Source organism: Sinocyclocheilus anshuiensis, unplaced genomic scaffold (genome assembly GCF_001515605.1).
Source record: "Sinocyclocheilus anshuiensis isolate Anshui unplaced genomic scaffold, SAMN03320099.WGS_v1.1 scaffold1082, whole genome shotgun sequence".
In the NCBI taxonomy this organism is placed as follows: Eukaryota; Metazoa; Chordata; class Actinopteri; order Cypriniformes; family Cyprinidae; genus Sinocyclocheilus; species Sinocyclocheilus anshuiensis.
In genome coordinates this window covers 2,545,858-2,562,547 of record NW_015542379.1, presented here as the reverse complement: position 1 = coordinate 2,562,547, position 16,690 = coordinate 2,545,858, and the positions used below count along the sequence as shown (strand labels likewise).

The 16,690-nt window shown below is 36.0% G+C and overlaps 1 protein-coding gene across 1 annotated transcript in view; it reads left to right on the top strand.

The window, feature by feature from the left end:
- Positions 1-4,342, top strand: part of LOC107692488 (homeobox protein BarH-like 2) — a 19,941-nt gene extending 15,599 nt beyond the window's left edge. Inside the window, exons 3-4 of the mRNA XM_016491570.1 lie at positions 3,176-3,260; positions 3,729-4,342. Of these exons, the coding sequence (XP_016347056.1) occupies positions 3,176-3,260; positions 3,729-3,998 (355 nt within the window). The 3' untranslated portion in view covers positions 3,999-4,342. The remainder of the gene's footprint in view (positions 1-3,175; positions 3,261-3,728) is intronic.
- The last annotated feature ends 12,348 nt before the right edge of the window (positions 4,343-16,690 follow it).

The following is a 16,690-nucleotide window of genomic DNA, read 5'->3' as shown; positions in this document are numbered from 1 at the left end:
ATATATATATATATTATTTTTACCAATATGTTATCCATGCTCTGAAGTCATTTTCTCAGTAATTGCAAACCCGAACCTGACACAAGCATGAAAGCGGCCTGTTTTGTTGGTTCCTGTCGGGGTCAGTTTGTGGAGGTTTTGGCTGAAGGCCGCTGAGTTCACAGCAAGGTCATGATTACGCTCTCTCTATCACTCTGTCACACTCATCACGGCCTGCAGCTCCGTCTCAGGAATCAGCTAATTAATTCATGCATGCTGAATGAGAAACAAGTGAGGGAAATTCCTCATCTCCTGGCAAGTTTGAGGAATGGGCCTCAGGTTGGACTTCTATCAATCTCAAAGACGACCTGAAGGTGTTGTGCTGTTTTTGGCTTGTCCGCCTAGGCCACACACATGAAAGATGAAAGCAATGAAAAATATGTCACAATATGGAGTGTAATGCTTTATATCGTGAAGTTTTTTTATGAGGGATGAGGGAGAGATTATTATAATCATCTTCATCATCACCATTATGAATAAATGTCAGAACTCAAACTGAGCTCAAATTAGGCTCATAGTTGCAAGGAACGTGCCGACGGTGGAAAGCAGCGTGTGTGTGTGTGTGTGTGTGTGTGTGTGTGTGTGTGTGTGTGTGTGTGTGTGTGTGTGTGTGTGTGTGTGTGAGTGTGGTTTCTATCTGAAGAATAATAAGCACAGACACATAGGTGCTTTTCTTACCGCCAATTACTGTAGAGAAAGCAGCCACAAATGACAGACATCTAGATGGTTTTGTTTTTAAAAAAAAAAAACAAACAAACAAAAAAACACTCATTTTCCTCATCGCTTGTAGTCATATGTTTTGCTTAGTGCTGTCAAACGATTAATCTCGATTAATCACATCCAAAATAAAAGTTTTTGTTTACATAATATATGTGTGTGTACTGTGTATATTTATTATGAATATATAAATACACACACACATGCATGTATATATTTAAGAAAAATGTTACATTTATATATTAAATATATAAATATATATTATATGTAAATGCATGTAAATATTTTCAAAATATATGCTGTATGTGTGTGTCTTTATTATATATATATATACAATGATTTTTAATAATTGTTTTTACAGAATTATCATTAATACAATTATTATTTATTATAATATATACTATAATACAATTTAATACAGAGTAGGACATAGATATTTAATGCAATTGCCCAATCAGAATTAAGTATTCTGCAGGGACATTCATTATAAACAACATGTAATTAAATAAATTCACATAGTGTTAGCATATGATATTTTGCCACGGTACTGCCACAATATTTTTTTTGCAAGGACATTGACTTTCATATAATAGAAAAAAAAAATGAAAGAAAAAAAAACTCTTGTCTCATACACAACTTGGAAGAAAAGAGAGGAAAATGAGATAATAGACAGATAAAGAGGAGGAGACGGGAAAGACCGAAGTCGAGGGCTTTTGAGAGCAAGTGTTAATCTGCTCATTTCCAGAACATCACTGCACCTCACAGTCACACGACTCTCTGAGAGGCTCGAGCGAGGAGGTACGTAATCCTGCTTGGCTGCTGTGAGCCACTTTGAAGGTAGACGGAGCAGAAATCTGTGCACTTTTTTGATATCTGTCTCTCTCTTGTCCTCAAATCCCATCTCACATGTCCTCTCTTTGCCTATCACGTTACAGCAGACCAATCGCTTCATTAGTCATGCGCTGTCTGCTGAAGTGCTCCGAAACAAACCTCTGTTGCCTTCGGGCAGGTCAGGAGCTCCATGACTGGATGACCTTACCCTGTACAGATAAAGCGTGATGGAATTCCACGGGAGGTCTGCAGTTACATTCGGCCTGGGAAGACTCTTCAGTTCACAGCTTGGCAAACTCGTCGGATATGTCATGCCAGCTTTGGGAATTTTGCAGTGATTAGATATACATCTGCACTCTAGATGGCCACCCACTGGCTTTTATGCGTAAGACAACAGGTGACTTTGGGATTTCAGTCAATTACTTCCAGTTCTGAAGTTTCCCGCCGTTCTCGCAGTCAGTCTTGTGTCTTGGGTTTGGGTTTTTTTCGGGTCAGAACGCCATTTGTAGACTCTGCTGCCTACAGCTTCATAACAGTCATGGATCCTCAGAAGTGTCTGATTTGGGATCACATATAAATATAGAGGATATAGAGGATGCTGGAGACCAGAGGCTGGTCTATGCATCCCTGCCTCTTCTTAATTATTTTTTATCCCCGGTGGGGATAAAAACATCCCGCGAAACCGCTCCCACGTCCCGATCTGAATCAAATGATTTGTGATACGCGATCCAATTTGTGCGCTGAATCATTTTGATTGGAGCGCTTTGAAACAGTGAATCATTTTGTGACGCAATGGTTTAACTGATTTGGCTTTTTTCACAAATCGCACCCTGTATATATATATATATATATATATCATTTGCTCTACATATGATTCATTTACAATTTATTAAGCAAATATTTAACCCCTGTGATTGAATCTCAGGGGCATTTTTTCATCATCCATGTTATGTCAAATACTGCTTTTTAAAAATAAAAATTCTCAGTCTGAACAAATCTTTCTGTTATCTAGATTTTTTTTCATTCATATTTAGCATTTTTTAGGCTGATTTTTATTTTATTTTATAATTTTATTTTCTATCAAAATCACTTCATTCTGGCATCATCCAGCATTTTAAAGCTGAATAATTTAATGTAATTTAATTTAATTTAATTTAATTTAATAAAAACAAACAATGTACAACGTCCCCCCATATTCTAATTCTTTGAATAATTTTTTGCACTGAGCTCCGGTTTGTTTCTGACTTCCTGCACTAGATTTTTAGGCAGTAACTGTCATAGAAATAGTGCTCCTTGCATGAGGTGCTTAGAAAACTTAGTTTCACAACTGAATTTAATAAAGGTGACACAATAAGAATAATACAATACTCTAAAATTAAACATATGCCTTTAAGGTGCATAAATATATATTTCCCCACATTTTGTCTAAACTACTCAGTTTTGAAAACGAACTTTGACCTACAATTATGCCTTACAAATGCTCCCTCCGTAGGCGGCTCATTAGGATTTGGAACAGAATACTAACCTTTCATTTGTGTTTGATTTATGCACTTTTCTGAACTCGTGCTTTTATTGTACGTGTGTGCAGATTGGACCTGGCTCAGTCTCTGGGACTCACACAGCTCCAGGTGAAGACATGGTACCAGAACAGACGCATGAAATGGAAGAAAATGGTGAGTCAGAACAGAAGAGCTCGCTCAAGGCTAACGCCGCAATGACCGTCTACCTTGCGAGCTTAGTTCGTTAAAATACTGTCATCTTGTATCAATAAAACATCTGTGTTGAAAATCCACCAAAGCTTTGAGTGTGGAAATGGAAACTCTGAGACATATCATTAAAAATCCATTAGACAGTTTTGAGCTGCCCTCCTCAGCACTCAATACAATCAGTGCGTGTAACAGTGACAACCTCGGGCTGCTGGTTTCGCGAGTGATGATTTAAAGGACAGTACAGGTCTACGTCAGTGCGATCAACCTCTCAAGCAGGAACAAAAGGTCAACAGAACGTTCACCTCTCAGATAAACGGGCGTAAACACCCAGCCCATATGGCTATATATCTTCCCTTAATCACTGCAATAACCATCCTCACCTCTGACTAGGCCCACATTTTTCACAGCTCATGTGTGTCCATGTTTCTCTAGGTGCTAAAAGGAGGACTCGAGGCTCCTACCAAGCCCAAAGGCAGACCTAAGAAGAACTCCATCCCAACCACAGAGGAGATCGAGGCCCAGGAACGGTTCGCGGCCAAACTAGCGGAGGAGGAGATGCAACCAGCCGAAGTGGAAGAGGAGGTCTTCCAATCTCAACCTCAAGATCTCAGTACGTCCGCTACGTCTGAATCCGTCTGTCCAGAAACCCCGGAGCAAGAACAGGCCCCTCCGTCTCTGTCAGAAGCAATGACGACTAGCTAAATGCAGCCGTGCTGACGCACAACCAAAGACAGCTACTGAAAAACTTTGACAGTCTCTGGACTTGATCAGTTGAACGGCTTCCCAAGCCTGATTTTGAGTTGACGGTGGCCCCCAAAAGTGGTACTTTAGACACGCAAAAATGTGTGAATGTCATTGCAAAACAAGAAAACATCAAACCAAGTGGCTTGTATAACCAAAACAGATAGAATAAGCACACTTCTCGATAAAACATTTCACTGAAATAAGCTTTTTTAGGTATTAAATGCTAAAACAACTGGACACTGTATTTGGACGCATTCTGGTTGTCAGACTGTGGATCACGTTCATACCTAGCCAACAAAAAATATGTTCTAAGAATGTTTTAATAACGTTCCCATTAAGTTATGAAAGCATTATTTCTGAATGTTCAAAACGTCCAATTTTTTAAATGTTTTAAAAACGTCTGTCCTTGGTTGTTTGAATGTTAAAAGAACAATCCATTTTATCATTTAGCCAACATTTTGGGAATGTTACTTTTTTGAACATTCTGAAAAAAGCAGTTACATTTAAAAAAAAAAAAAATGTTAGACAAACGTCCAACTAAACCGTTTCAGAAAACAATGTATAGATGATTTGTGCTAACGTTTCGAGAGCATTATTAAAGGGATAGTTCACCCAAAAATCTAAACTTATTTCTTCACCGACTCATTATCATGTCGTTCCAAACCTGTATGTGTTTCTCTTTTCTGCTGAACACAAAATAACCTATTTTAAAGAATGTTGATAACCAAACAGTTGTTTGTACCATTGACTTCCATAGTATTATTTTTATTTCGTACTATGGAAGTCAATGGGGTTTTTGGCCTTTCATTTACACGTCAACGGCTTTTGGGGGTCTGAAAAAAAGTTCAAAGTTGTTTTGTTTTTGTTTGAAAACCGTCATTGTCCCATACAAAGACGTTAATTTTTTTAAATGGCGATGTCATGTGTATTACGCGTTTAGTCTAGGTACACATTCGCACAATTTATAAAGTGACATTGCCAACTACTGGTCTGGTATGTAAATAAACAGCATTGTTTTTTTAACATTTCTGTATGCGAAACTTTTCAAAAACACAAAGGAAAAACTTTCAGTTTTAGTACATCGTTGTCATGTAAACATACCCTCATACAATGTTTGGAAGAATTTGAGGTTGAGTAAATGATGACAGAATTTTGGGTGAATTATCCCTTCAAACTCTAGAGCTGCATCCCAAATGACGCACTATACACTATGCACTCGTACACTATGTACACATATGTACTTATGCACTATGTACTCAGCCATGTAGTGCATGAATTATATAAGGTTATTTTGTCATTCATAATCGGAGTCTGATAGCCCCTCCCCCTTCGCTACATAATTAAAGCTGAGACAGTTGAGTGCATGAAGTGTCCAACATTCCACACTTCGTTTTTTTTCGGTTATTTAAGTGCATCATCCGTGTATTTAAAGTGCACTTTTTATTTTTGGAATTTTCAGTATGAATGCACTACTCGCACTATTTATACTAAAAAAAAAACATAATAGGATAGTGCATAAGTACGCGATTTAGGACGCACCTTAGATAACTTTAAACAAATGTTCTATTAATGTTACCGGAAGAACATTGAGAACGTTCCCTGTTAGCTGGAGAGTTCACCTGTGGACTTCATATAGTCACTAAAAATGAATTTGAGCCCATTTGCAGATTGTATCTAATGCAATGACATGCAGGCATTTTATATTATGCATAAGTGTCCAGTTACTTTCCACTATATATGGTGATGCAGTGATCAACATTGCTTTAAATGTTTCTGTCATACAGCTGCCTCTCTGAAATGGCCATTTAAAGCCATTAATATGCTGCCAGATACCCCAGCGTATAAAACCGAATCACACAGACTGACTTTCTCGCACCAGTACAGTAAACAGTAAGTGTTTATTTTTTTCTGGGTACGTTCCTGTCTTTCCCTGTAAATATTACCTGTTTAATTGCGCCTGTAGTTTACGGTGCACCTGTGTACTGTAGGTTGGGATTCTGTGCCAAAACACATATATCTGAGAAGCTAAAGTGCCTTTTGAGGTGTCTTTTCTTTTCTTTTTTTACACATCCATGAAGCTGCTGCCATTAAAAGTTAATAGGACGGGTTAGTATGAATACCAGTGTAAACATGTACAGAGTTCTCGATTTTGCATGAGAAAATGTTGCTCTTTTTAAAGCAGGATTGTCCAGTTTGGGTAAAGATTAGCTTTATCCATTCAACATCTCGATGGATAAACAATCTGTCAGCTTAGTATAGAAAAAGAACATAAATTTTGAGAAAACATTAAAGGTAGTATTGATTTAAGTAAACCTTCCAAAGTGCCCTCTCGCTGTCAAACGACAATGTGTTTTCTCTGTTCCTGTTTGCAGAGAAAAATTGTTTATTTTGTTCGTTTTATGCGTGGCATGCTTCGACTTCGTTGTATTTCAACCGAATCCTTTCTTCAAATCATCTTTGTGTGTGTATAACCTTTGCACGGCCGTTTAGCACTATTCTTTGAGGCTGAAACACATGATATATGAACTCCCAGATGGATCATGCTAGCTATTGTATGTTTCGTCCCATTTCATTCCCTTTGAATGAAAAAAACGTTGAACCCTTTCCCCCCACTGTGGAGTGGCGCAGTATGACACCACTAAGTGCAGGCTGGTTTTATTACTGTAAGAAAAACCACTTAATCTGTCAGGGACGCAAAGCAATTAATAAATCAAACTCGCACTAGTAAAACCTGCAAAAAAACACGAATATCTGCGGGACATGTCGAAGCCCGCGGGAGCTCTGCACATGCCTACAGCTGACTGACGGCCCACAAATACATCACCACAGCCTCCTCTATCCTGCATGTCAAAGCTCCGTTTCCAACCGTTGTTGTCTTTTGCGAAGATTTTATTTGTATAGTTGTTGTTTTTTCCTGTGTTTGGCTAACAACGCATATTGAAAATATATTCCTTCTTTGATATAGAAACACTATTTTTCTGGTATACATACTGAATTTTATTGGGTGAGTAGTTATTTTGTATTCTTTTGTTTTGGAGGAGAAGACTATATAGATAGATATTTGAGGAGAATCCCTTTTTCACCCAAACATTCTGTCATTTTTATTGTATGTGCGTGTGTTTGCATATTTAATACCATTTAATAAAGATGCCATTAATTTTGGAGGTCTGATATCATGATTTCTGTTTACTTTGCAACAATTTTCACCCAAAATTGCTAGCAAATTTCACAAAAAAAATACAAAGAAATGGCAAGTAACACATTAAAGTAAATTTGAAATGTTCAAGTTGGAAGACTAAAATAGTATTACTTAGTAATTAAAAAACAAACAAACAGAAGGTGTGCATCTTAATCAGCTACCTTATTCACTAGTAAGTGCACTACCAAGGAGTCTGCCATTATCAAAATTGTTTCAGTGCACAGATTTTTATTCCATAGAAATTCCCAGAATGCAACACAAAAGCCATTGCCATACTCACTATGTGAGTTTGCTATATTACATTCATAATGTGCATAAAAGAGAAACCTGTTTCTCATGTCAACTTTTAAATGAGATACAGGTATTTAGGTTCTAAGATTTAGAAAAAAAGATTAAAAGAATTGTTCACACACAAGTTAAAATTTTGTCATCATTTGTTCATCATCATCATGATGTTGCAGACTCATAAGATGTTGTTGCACGTCAAACACAACTGAGTGTTCATTTATTATATCTGACGTGCTTTAAGTATGATCTCTGCAAGAGTATATTTCATAACAGCACTGTATTTTTCAACATCTACCGGTTACATTTTTATGTACAAACTTCAAGGCATTAAGTCATCAGCATTGATGTTTTATGGATCAAGACCCCTGCTAGTGGCCAAATGCACGTTCATAATATACTGATTCACATATGAAACTAGGGAGCAAAATGAGACACACAAAAGACTCTTGTTGTAGACACTGCTTTAGTCTGTGAAAACGTGCTTAGCCTTTTTATAGCGCAGGGTCAATTTCAAGATAATAAAAAAGTCAATAAAAGTGTAACTTACTTTGGTTGTGCCAAAAAAAGTAATACATTGATCATCATTATCTATTACACAATTTTTATTTCAACTTAAGCACAAGCACCAATGTAAAGCAAATTGATGATTTGTCCTATTTGTATCTTTTCATTGCATTCTTTTCTTTACACAATTTGTTCTTAAATAAACATGCATATCTATTATAGGCTTATCGTTCACTCCACACTTCCTTCATGTTGTCCTGTAGTGCACCTCACTCCTCAATGACCCGCTCAAACAGGTTTGTACCGTCAAGTGCATTTTTGATAGTTTGCAGCACAAACTGATGAGAGCAAGGCAATCACCTTGGGCTGTGTGTGTGTGTGTTTGTGCATGTGTGAACATATGCACGTGTGTGTTTCTGAGTGTGTGTGTACGAGGTAAAAGGGTCAGGGTTAAAGGTAGCTTTAAACCCGAGGCAGAGGATTACGGCTGACAGGAAGTTGCAGTGGAAATGTTGATGATTGAAGTGTCACTGATTATCACTAAAGAAAAGTTTTGGCGTCATGTAACACAGTTTTCAGTAGGCGATATGGGTAACACTTTACAGTAAGGTTCCATTTGTTAACATTACTAGTCAACAAGAACTAACAATAAAAATATCTAGCATTTATTAATTTCAGTTAATGGTAATTTCTACATTTACTAATGCATTATTCAAATCAAAAGTTGTTATTTAGTGAATCTAAAAATGAACACTTAAAGATTAATAAGCAGTGTAAATGGTTTGCTCATTGTTAGTTAATGCATTAACTAACATTAACTAATTTGTGTTACCGCAGAAGGTTTGCATGCTATTTATTAATTGCTTATAACGACTTTATAAATCTGTATTGGAGTCTATGACAAAATTGATAAAATATATCTAATGTAATGTAATATGTATAATTTGAATTTAATATGTCATATATAAAGTGATTAGTATGATTCAATCTGTGAAATATACTGCATTGTTAATTCCAGCATTTACTAAATACATTATTAAAATCAAAAGTTGCATCTGTTAATATTATTTAATGGACCTGAGACAACATTAACAGTTAAAAAAGATGAATAAACACTTGAGCTACAAATGGGTTGCTTATTGTTAGTTAATATCAGTTATTGCATTAAATGCCAAATTATTTCATGAAACTCTAGATGGCGCAGGCTGATTGGTTCTTAACATAACTGATAATATTCACAGTGTTAAATGACTTGGCACAAGCTGATTGGTTCGTGTTGTATACGCAGCCAATGAGCTTGCTGCTTTACATTTAAATGGCTGGTTAGCATCCACTTGAACATTTTGCAGAGCGCTTTCAAAGTTCCTCTGAAACCCTCCACCTTCCCCAGCTCCACCTGTATAGATCTGCTATGGTTTATTTTATATGCTATTTGCGCAGCAGCAGTATGTCTTAAATACTCACAACATACTCACAACTAACAACCATTACTATGCTAAACTCTTCAGAGAATTGCCATGATAGACTATTGTTAACTATTATGACCTTATAGTAGAAGTTTACATTTGCATGATGCTTATTAATTAGTTGTAACACCTTTATAAACTTTATAACAGTAACATTTTAGCCTATGTAACTGTAAACAGTAAATATTCATCTCTGCTTTAGCTTTAAATACTTTCTTTAAACAAAATTCTCTGTGTGTAAAATCACATATATTAACTGGGCTGCTGGCAATACATATATACTGTTTTTTTTAAGTGTCTTTATGAGGTCCGTATCATACTGTGCAAAAATCATTAATGGCTTTCCAGTGACTCATATCTTTTGTCAGCTTTTAGCTATGCAAGTAATCTTCTTATTTAGATAAAATACCTTGTAGACTCTCTGAAGATTTATTTTAAAGTCACATAATTCATAGTCATATTTCATTAAAATTTCTTAGCCAACAGCTCAGCATCAGGTGAAACCCTCCTAATTTTTTAATTTGAATTAAGTTTAAGTTTTATATAAAAACCTTTTAGTTAAAGTTTTAGCAATTTTGTTGTGTGTTTATTGTTTATTTTATTTCAAGTAGCATAAATCTATTTTTTTATACATAGTTTTAGGTTATGTCTGTGCAAAGTGATCTTATTAATGAACATGTAAGTATGGCTGTCACATCCAGCGAGGTCTGCTAAGTCTCTTTTGGCATGGCAGGTCACAGCAGGCATGTTGAATTCTGGGTAACTGCTGTGTGGTATGGTCAGGTTATGAAAATAGCCCGCAGGTATGTTGCTCTAATCGGAGAGCCAATCATTTGGCCTCCTGGCCCCCAGGTTCACAGTCAGGTCAGTGGAGTCTGGTAACTGGTAACAACGTCTGTCACATCACACTCATCCATCCCCACCTTCACCTGTCAGCTTAGCTCGTGCTCTATCCATTAGCATACTGCTACGAGAAAAACAAAAAGCAAAAAAAAAAAAACATCCGTGTGCTCGCCTTATCTGTGCTGTGACAGGGGAGGTGATCTGTACATACCAAGAGAAGAAACCACAACCTGTCCAGAGGAAAGGATCCACCTTTCCAACGTACGAACAATGACCCTGTTGTCTTCACCTGCGGATGAAAACCTGTCATTATCAAGGGCATGTACATAAACTAACAGCAAACACACTGTGCTGTATCTATAATTCATCATGATGAGTTCCATCACCCTGACAGAGAGCGTTTCACAGTGATTACGTGTTTTTAAAGCCATGCTGGAACCTTATGTTATGTACATAAGAAATACAAACATTCAATGAAGGAGCTTTCAAATGCACCAGAAACTAGTTTCGTCTGAAAACGGCTCGTGCAATATTCAAAACATAAGGTTTAGTAAATACAAACAAGAACGACAATTTTAACATACTTTCCCAATTGATTAATCACAATACATTAATTGTTTTGTATTACAATCAGTGTTGGGTGTAATGCATAATATGCATAATCAATAACTGTAATTCATTTACGTTTCCTTGAAAAAGTAAAGTAAGGGATTACTTTTAATTTTTCTGTAATTAAATCAGTTACTTCTGATTTAATTGCATTTAATACTGTATAGACTATAGAACAATTCTATATTAAACAACAGTGGATTTAACATCAAAGTGTATCATCTAATGTTGAAATGTATGTTTTGATGCAACCTCCTACTTTTAAGTACTTTGGTGAGTTCAGAAATAATTGATGCAATTTTATATTATTATCTGAAAGAAATAAAATAACAGTTTCATGTCTATACTGTAGTTGTTGTCTAACTGCTTGAGGTTGATGTGGGATTTAGAAAGTAATTAGTAATAAGTAGTGCTATTCTTTTTAGACAGTAATTAGTACAGTAATCGGATTACACTGTTGAAGATGTAATTAGTAATTAATAATTTTTTAGTAGCTTACCAAACACTGATTACAAGTTTTCTAAAAATGTTATGTTTAAATAGGCAAATGCGGCATTACATTTCAGAACCATAATTCTGAACATTTAATAAACCAAATAAAAATTGGTTTCATTTTATTAATAACATTAGAGTTTTTTAAAGAGGGGATTTTGGATTTCTCGTTTTAGCAATCTATAAATCAGAAAATACTGTCAACAACCGATCACCATGTTTTTAAGATTACAATGTTGTATAAAATCAGGTGAATTATACATGAACAACCCCCTCAGTAAAACTTTCAGAATATAGAAAGGAATACAACTGTGAAGTTTGGAGTAAGTGCTGCTGAAGTGGGAAAAAAAACGGCCTTTAAAGATATTTATGATAATTACAATCTATAAATAAACACTTAAATGTGTATTTAAGATATTTTCTTTCCATTAGTCTAAAAAAAGAACATGTTATAGAAGCAAAATCTCAAATAATACAGTAGTTTTGCCTGTAGTGTCTTGCTTTAAATATGTAAATATATGTTCTGTGTATATTTATTATATAAAGACACACGCATACAGCATATATTTTGAAAATATTTACATGTATTTACATGCATATATTTATATTCATAAAAATTATATCATATATAAATATATTTAATATATAAATGTAACATATTTTTCTTAAATATATACATGAATGTGTGTGTACTTGTATATACATAATAAATATACACAGCACACACATATATTATGTAAACAAAAACTTTTATTTTGGATGCGATTAATCGCGATTAATCATTTGACAGCACTAAACATATTACACATAATATGATTAACTATGCAAACTCTTCACTAAATCAGATATTTGAGACTGGCTTGTTCTTGGAAAACTCACGAGCACAATGCTGCTGTGAGCGGTTGTCAGGCCAATGCTATGTGGTTGCTAAGTTGTCTTCGCTTTGTCACTGTTAGTGCAATGGAATGCTAAAGTGTTCTGAATGGTTACTGAGATGTTGCTCGGAGAACAGTGCCTTAGCAAGCACTAATTACTAAATATTATTACAGGTAAAGTACCTGACAACAGGTGACAATATAAATCATGTCTACAGGTGTCAGTGTTTTTCACAGCCAGAGGAAATCACATGCTTTAATCTGTGGCCCTAAATTTCATCAGTACACAGACAATTACTGTATTTATTATTATTATTACTTTTATTATGTATTTTAATGCAACTTAAGGGAATGCATTCTTAAAAGTCAACAGAAAACAGTTTAAAACAGTATTCAGCAAGAGATGAAATTAAAATAATAAATCATAAAATAAATAATCAGTTAGAGTTGATTTGTAATACATACATGTATATAAATGTATGTGTGTGTGTGTGTGTGTGTGTGTGTGTGTGTATATATATATATATATATAAATGATGACTTCAGGTTGATATTTAATATTGGAAAAATCATCTGTGGAGGACGAGCTATGAGTTTAATAAACTCTACATTTTCTCAGTTTACCAATCAGCTGCATCTAAAGCCTATCAATCTTTATCATCTCACACCTAATTAATGGCGGTTAATGCTGTTCCCTGTGGACAGCTGGCTGGTGTTATTTCAGATACTTGCAAATGTATTTACAGTAGCGATTAGCCTTCAGCAGTCAGCCTCCGCTCACTCGTGCTAATACACCGGTCAACAATCTGTCCAGCGTCTGCGAGATGGCGCTGCCGCCTACACACACATTAAACACTCTGCCATACACACACGTACACTGGGCCACAAACCAAACCATCCACACACTCTCCTGCTTGCCTCTTTTGGGGGTTTTGAGGGAATGTCCATGCAGGCTTATGACCTCAAGGGTTTGACTTGTAGACCATCTATAAGAAACACACCTGTTTTATATCCAGCTTTATCTACATATACAGTACACTGTAAAAAAAATAAAGAAAAGTTTACTGGAGTGCATTTTAGAATAAAATGCTGTTTCAGTCTTTCCACTTCAGCACTTCATGTTGTGAAATTTACTAGCATTTTCTGAGTTAATTATTATTATTTGTATCATCGCAAAATGTAAACTACATTGTCACCCAATTCTAATCTACTAAATGTGATTATAAGGCAAGAAAATATTACGATATTATAGACATTCACATCATGTTTTTCTGTAAAGCTGCTGTGAAACTATGTGTATTGTGAAAAGTGCTATACAAATATATTTCACTATTTGCCATTTACTCACCCCGAGCCAAAAAAGACTTTCATGCAAATTCTTTGCGCTGGAATCCATGCATAAGTCAACGCCAATTGAAAAGCGTAGGCACATTCAGTGCTGTGTTTGAACGGGCAGCGTTCTCTTCCTCTACTGGGAGTTTCATGCCAGACCTCAACTGTTGGTTTCCTATTATGATAAAAACAACTCTTAATGCACTTCATGAAACATTCGCTACAAGCTTGTAATCCACATTTTACACCGCTGCTTGGATTTATAAGCGAAGCTGCTTTCAGAGCCAAGGAAACATCAGTGACCGCCACGCTGCAGACTGTGTAATGCAGGATCAACGGCCTTTGGAAATCGCTGCGCAATTACGTATTTGTTGACAGGCCGTAGCAAAAACGAATGTGTCTTATGGAAATGATATGCTTTATAGTGCATGAACATGGTCAGGCTGGAAGACTTGAATTCCAGCTAGCTGTTAAAAAAAAAAAAAGATTTGAACTTCTGTACCGCAACGCAACGCAAAAAAACCCCAAAAAACGGATAAATTACTTTAGGGTGGACAGTGGATTCCCTGGTCAATAATGAATGATGCACAGTCACACAGCTGTTTTTGAAGCCAGTGTCATTTAATTTACTGACATTCCTGTTTGAGAAACAAATAAAAATAAAAACGAGGAACTGTGGTAGAGTTGAGGGACAAATTCACTAAACCTCGGCAGCAATTTTGCTGTTTTGCTGTTCTAGCGCAAAAAAACAAACAAACTGCATTGTATTCACTAAATACCACAAGCCTGTGCTTCATTTGTGGTAGCATTTTTGGTGCTAATTAATTTGCGGTTCTTAATTGTTTGAAATATTTTTTTTATTGTGACATATGGTGTGCAACAAATTCTGCATGTACACCTCATATTAGGTGTACATATAGGTAATATGTTCTCTACATTATATGTGACCCTGGACACAAACGCAGTCTTAAGTCGTAAATATATAAAAACTTAATTTTTGATTAGTAATATGCATTGCTAAGGACTTTATTTGGACAACTTTAAAGACGATTTTCTCAATATTTAGATTTTTTTGCACCCTCAGATAGTTGTATCCCAAATATTGTCCTATCCTAACAAACCATACATCAATGGAAAGCTTATTTAGTCAGCTTTCTGATGATGTATAAATCTCAATTTCGAAAAATTGACCCTTATGACTTGTGGTCCAGGGTCACATACTAAGAAATACAAAAGTTGTCTCCCTCAAATTCTAAATTTTGATAAATATATATTTTGATATATTTTATAAACATATCTTTTACTGATTAATGTTTATTAATGTCTGCAAAACGTCACCTACATAGAAACTATCACAATAGTATAATAATAATAATAATACTTTGGAAATGTTTAGATTTGTGAAAATTGGCCTTTAACGTTACCATTAAATACAGTAATGCCACATAAGCAGACACCCACATTTTATTCAAATGTTTACATTTAAATTTTTAGTTTCGTTACATATAAATTATGTAAATCTTTAAATGCATCTATTTTACTGAATCTTGCATGGTAAATGCATTACTATAAGGTATATTATAAAATGAGCAACAAGCCACTCCAGAAGTTGGTGTGCATTTGACTATTGATCACGGCAGCAATTAACTGACTAATTGGGTAATTTACCAGCTATTTTATATGCAACTAGCATATGTAACAATGTTAAAAACAACAGCACGTGCAAAAGGACAATGCAATCAGTAGGTAGAGTTCACTGGGTGTTCCTCGCGGCTGTGATGTCCTCACCTTGACTAATCCTCTTCCTGTGTTGATAGACCTGATCTCAGACCCTTGATCACCACGACCTAGGCTTTGGAGAAGAGAATTAAGGGTATTAACGTCAGGCCGCCTGTTTTATTTTTAATTTTTGTTGGTTAAGAACAAGCTGGCTGTGTGCTTTTGCAGGACACTTTCCAATAGGAAAAGTGGAAAAAAAGAGGAAGCGTGGATTTGTGAGTGGCAGGTGCTGAGAGACGGCTCCCATCATAGAGCGTTTATGCTCATTTTTAACGAACGCTCTGACAGAGGTGGATGTCAGAGCCGTTTCTGTGGGCACCTGCTTCCTCCAACTGCCGAACGCGCTGGAGGTCAGATCGGGGTCGCGGCAGAGTCAGTGGGTGGGGTTAGTCAGTTTCAGTGACAGCCTCTAATGTGGTATGTTAACGCTGAAGCTATAGCACACATAGGCTGGAGGGGAAAAGGAATGAAGAAAAGTATAGATTGGCCTCCAAAATAAACAAAAGGTCATTGTCTGTCAGATGATGACACGAGGAGCACATGTACACACACGTACCGCCGTACGCAAGTGTCCATAAAACCCTGGAAATTACATCTAAATGATGATGTTTGGATTACTAACCAAAGAAGTTTATACGAACTTGTTCTTCTGAAAGAAAAACATAAGGCGTTCTCACCACGCCGTCATCCGGACATGATTATCCATCTGATCGCTGCAATTACCTGGTTCATATATTTTTAAGACACCCTTGGCTCCTGCAATGGGCCCTGTGACTCCATCAAAGAGAGGAAAATGGGGAAAATAACACTGAAAAAGAGCCTTCATGGGTCTACAGGTAGGAGTAACTTGGCCTGACGCTGTGCCAGCTCTCCTAGGTGAGTCGCACAAAAGGCTAAAAGCATTAAAACACTATTGCCTTTTACAAGCATTACCTCTGATTGGAAAGTTATTGCACGCTTTATTAAAGAGCAGCTGCTTTAGGTTAGATGAGCGTTCAGCCAACTTACATTAGTCCTTTTATTCTTCTTAGATGTACTTTTCTGAAATCATGAGGAACATAAATTGCTTTGAACTTTAACTGACAGACAGAGGAATGGAATATGGATCTAGAAAATATAGACGGACAGACGGACGGACGGACAGACAGACAGAAAGACAGACAGATAGATAGATAGATAGATAGATAGATAGATAGATAGATCTCATTTACAAATATATCAGACTTATCCAAAACATCATTATGCTTGTGTGTGTGTGTGTGT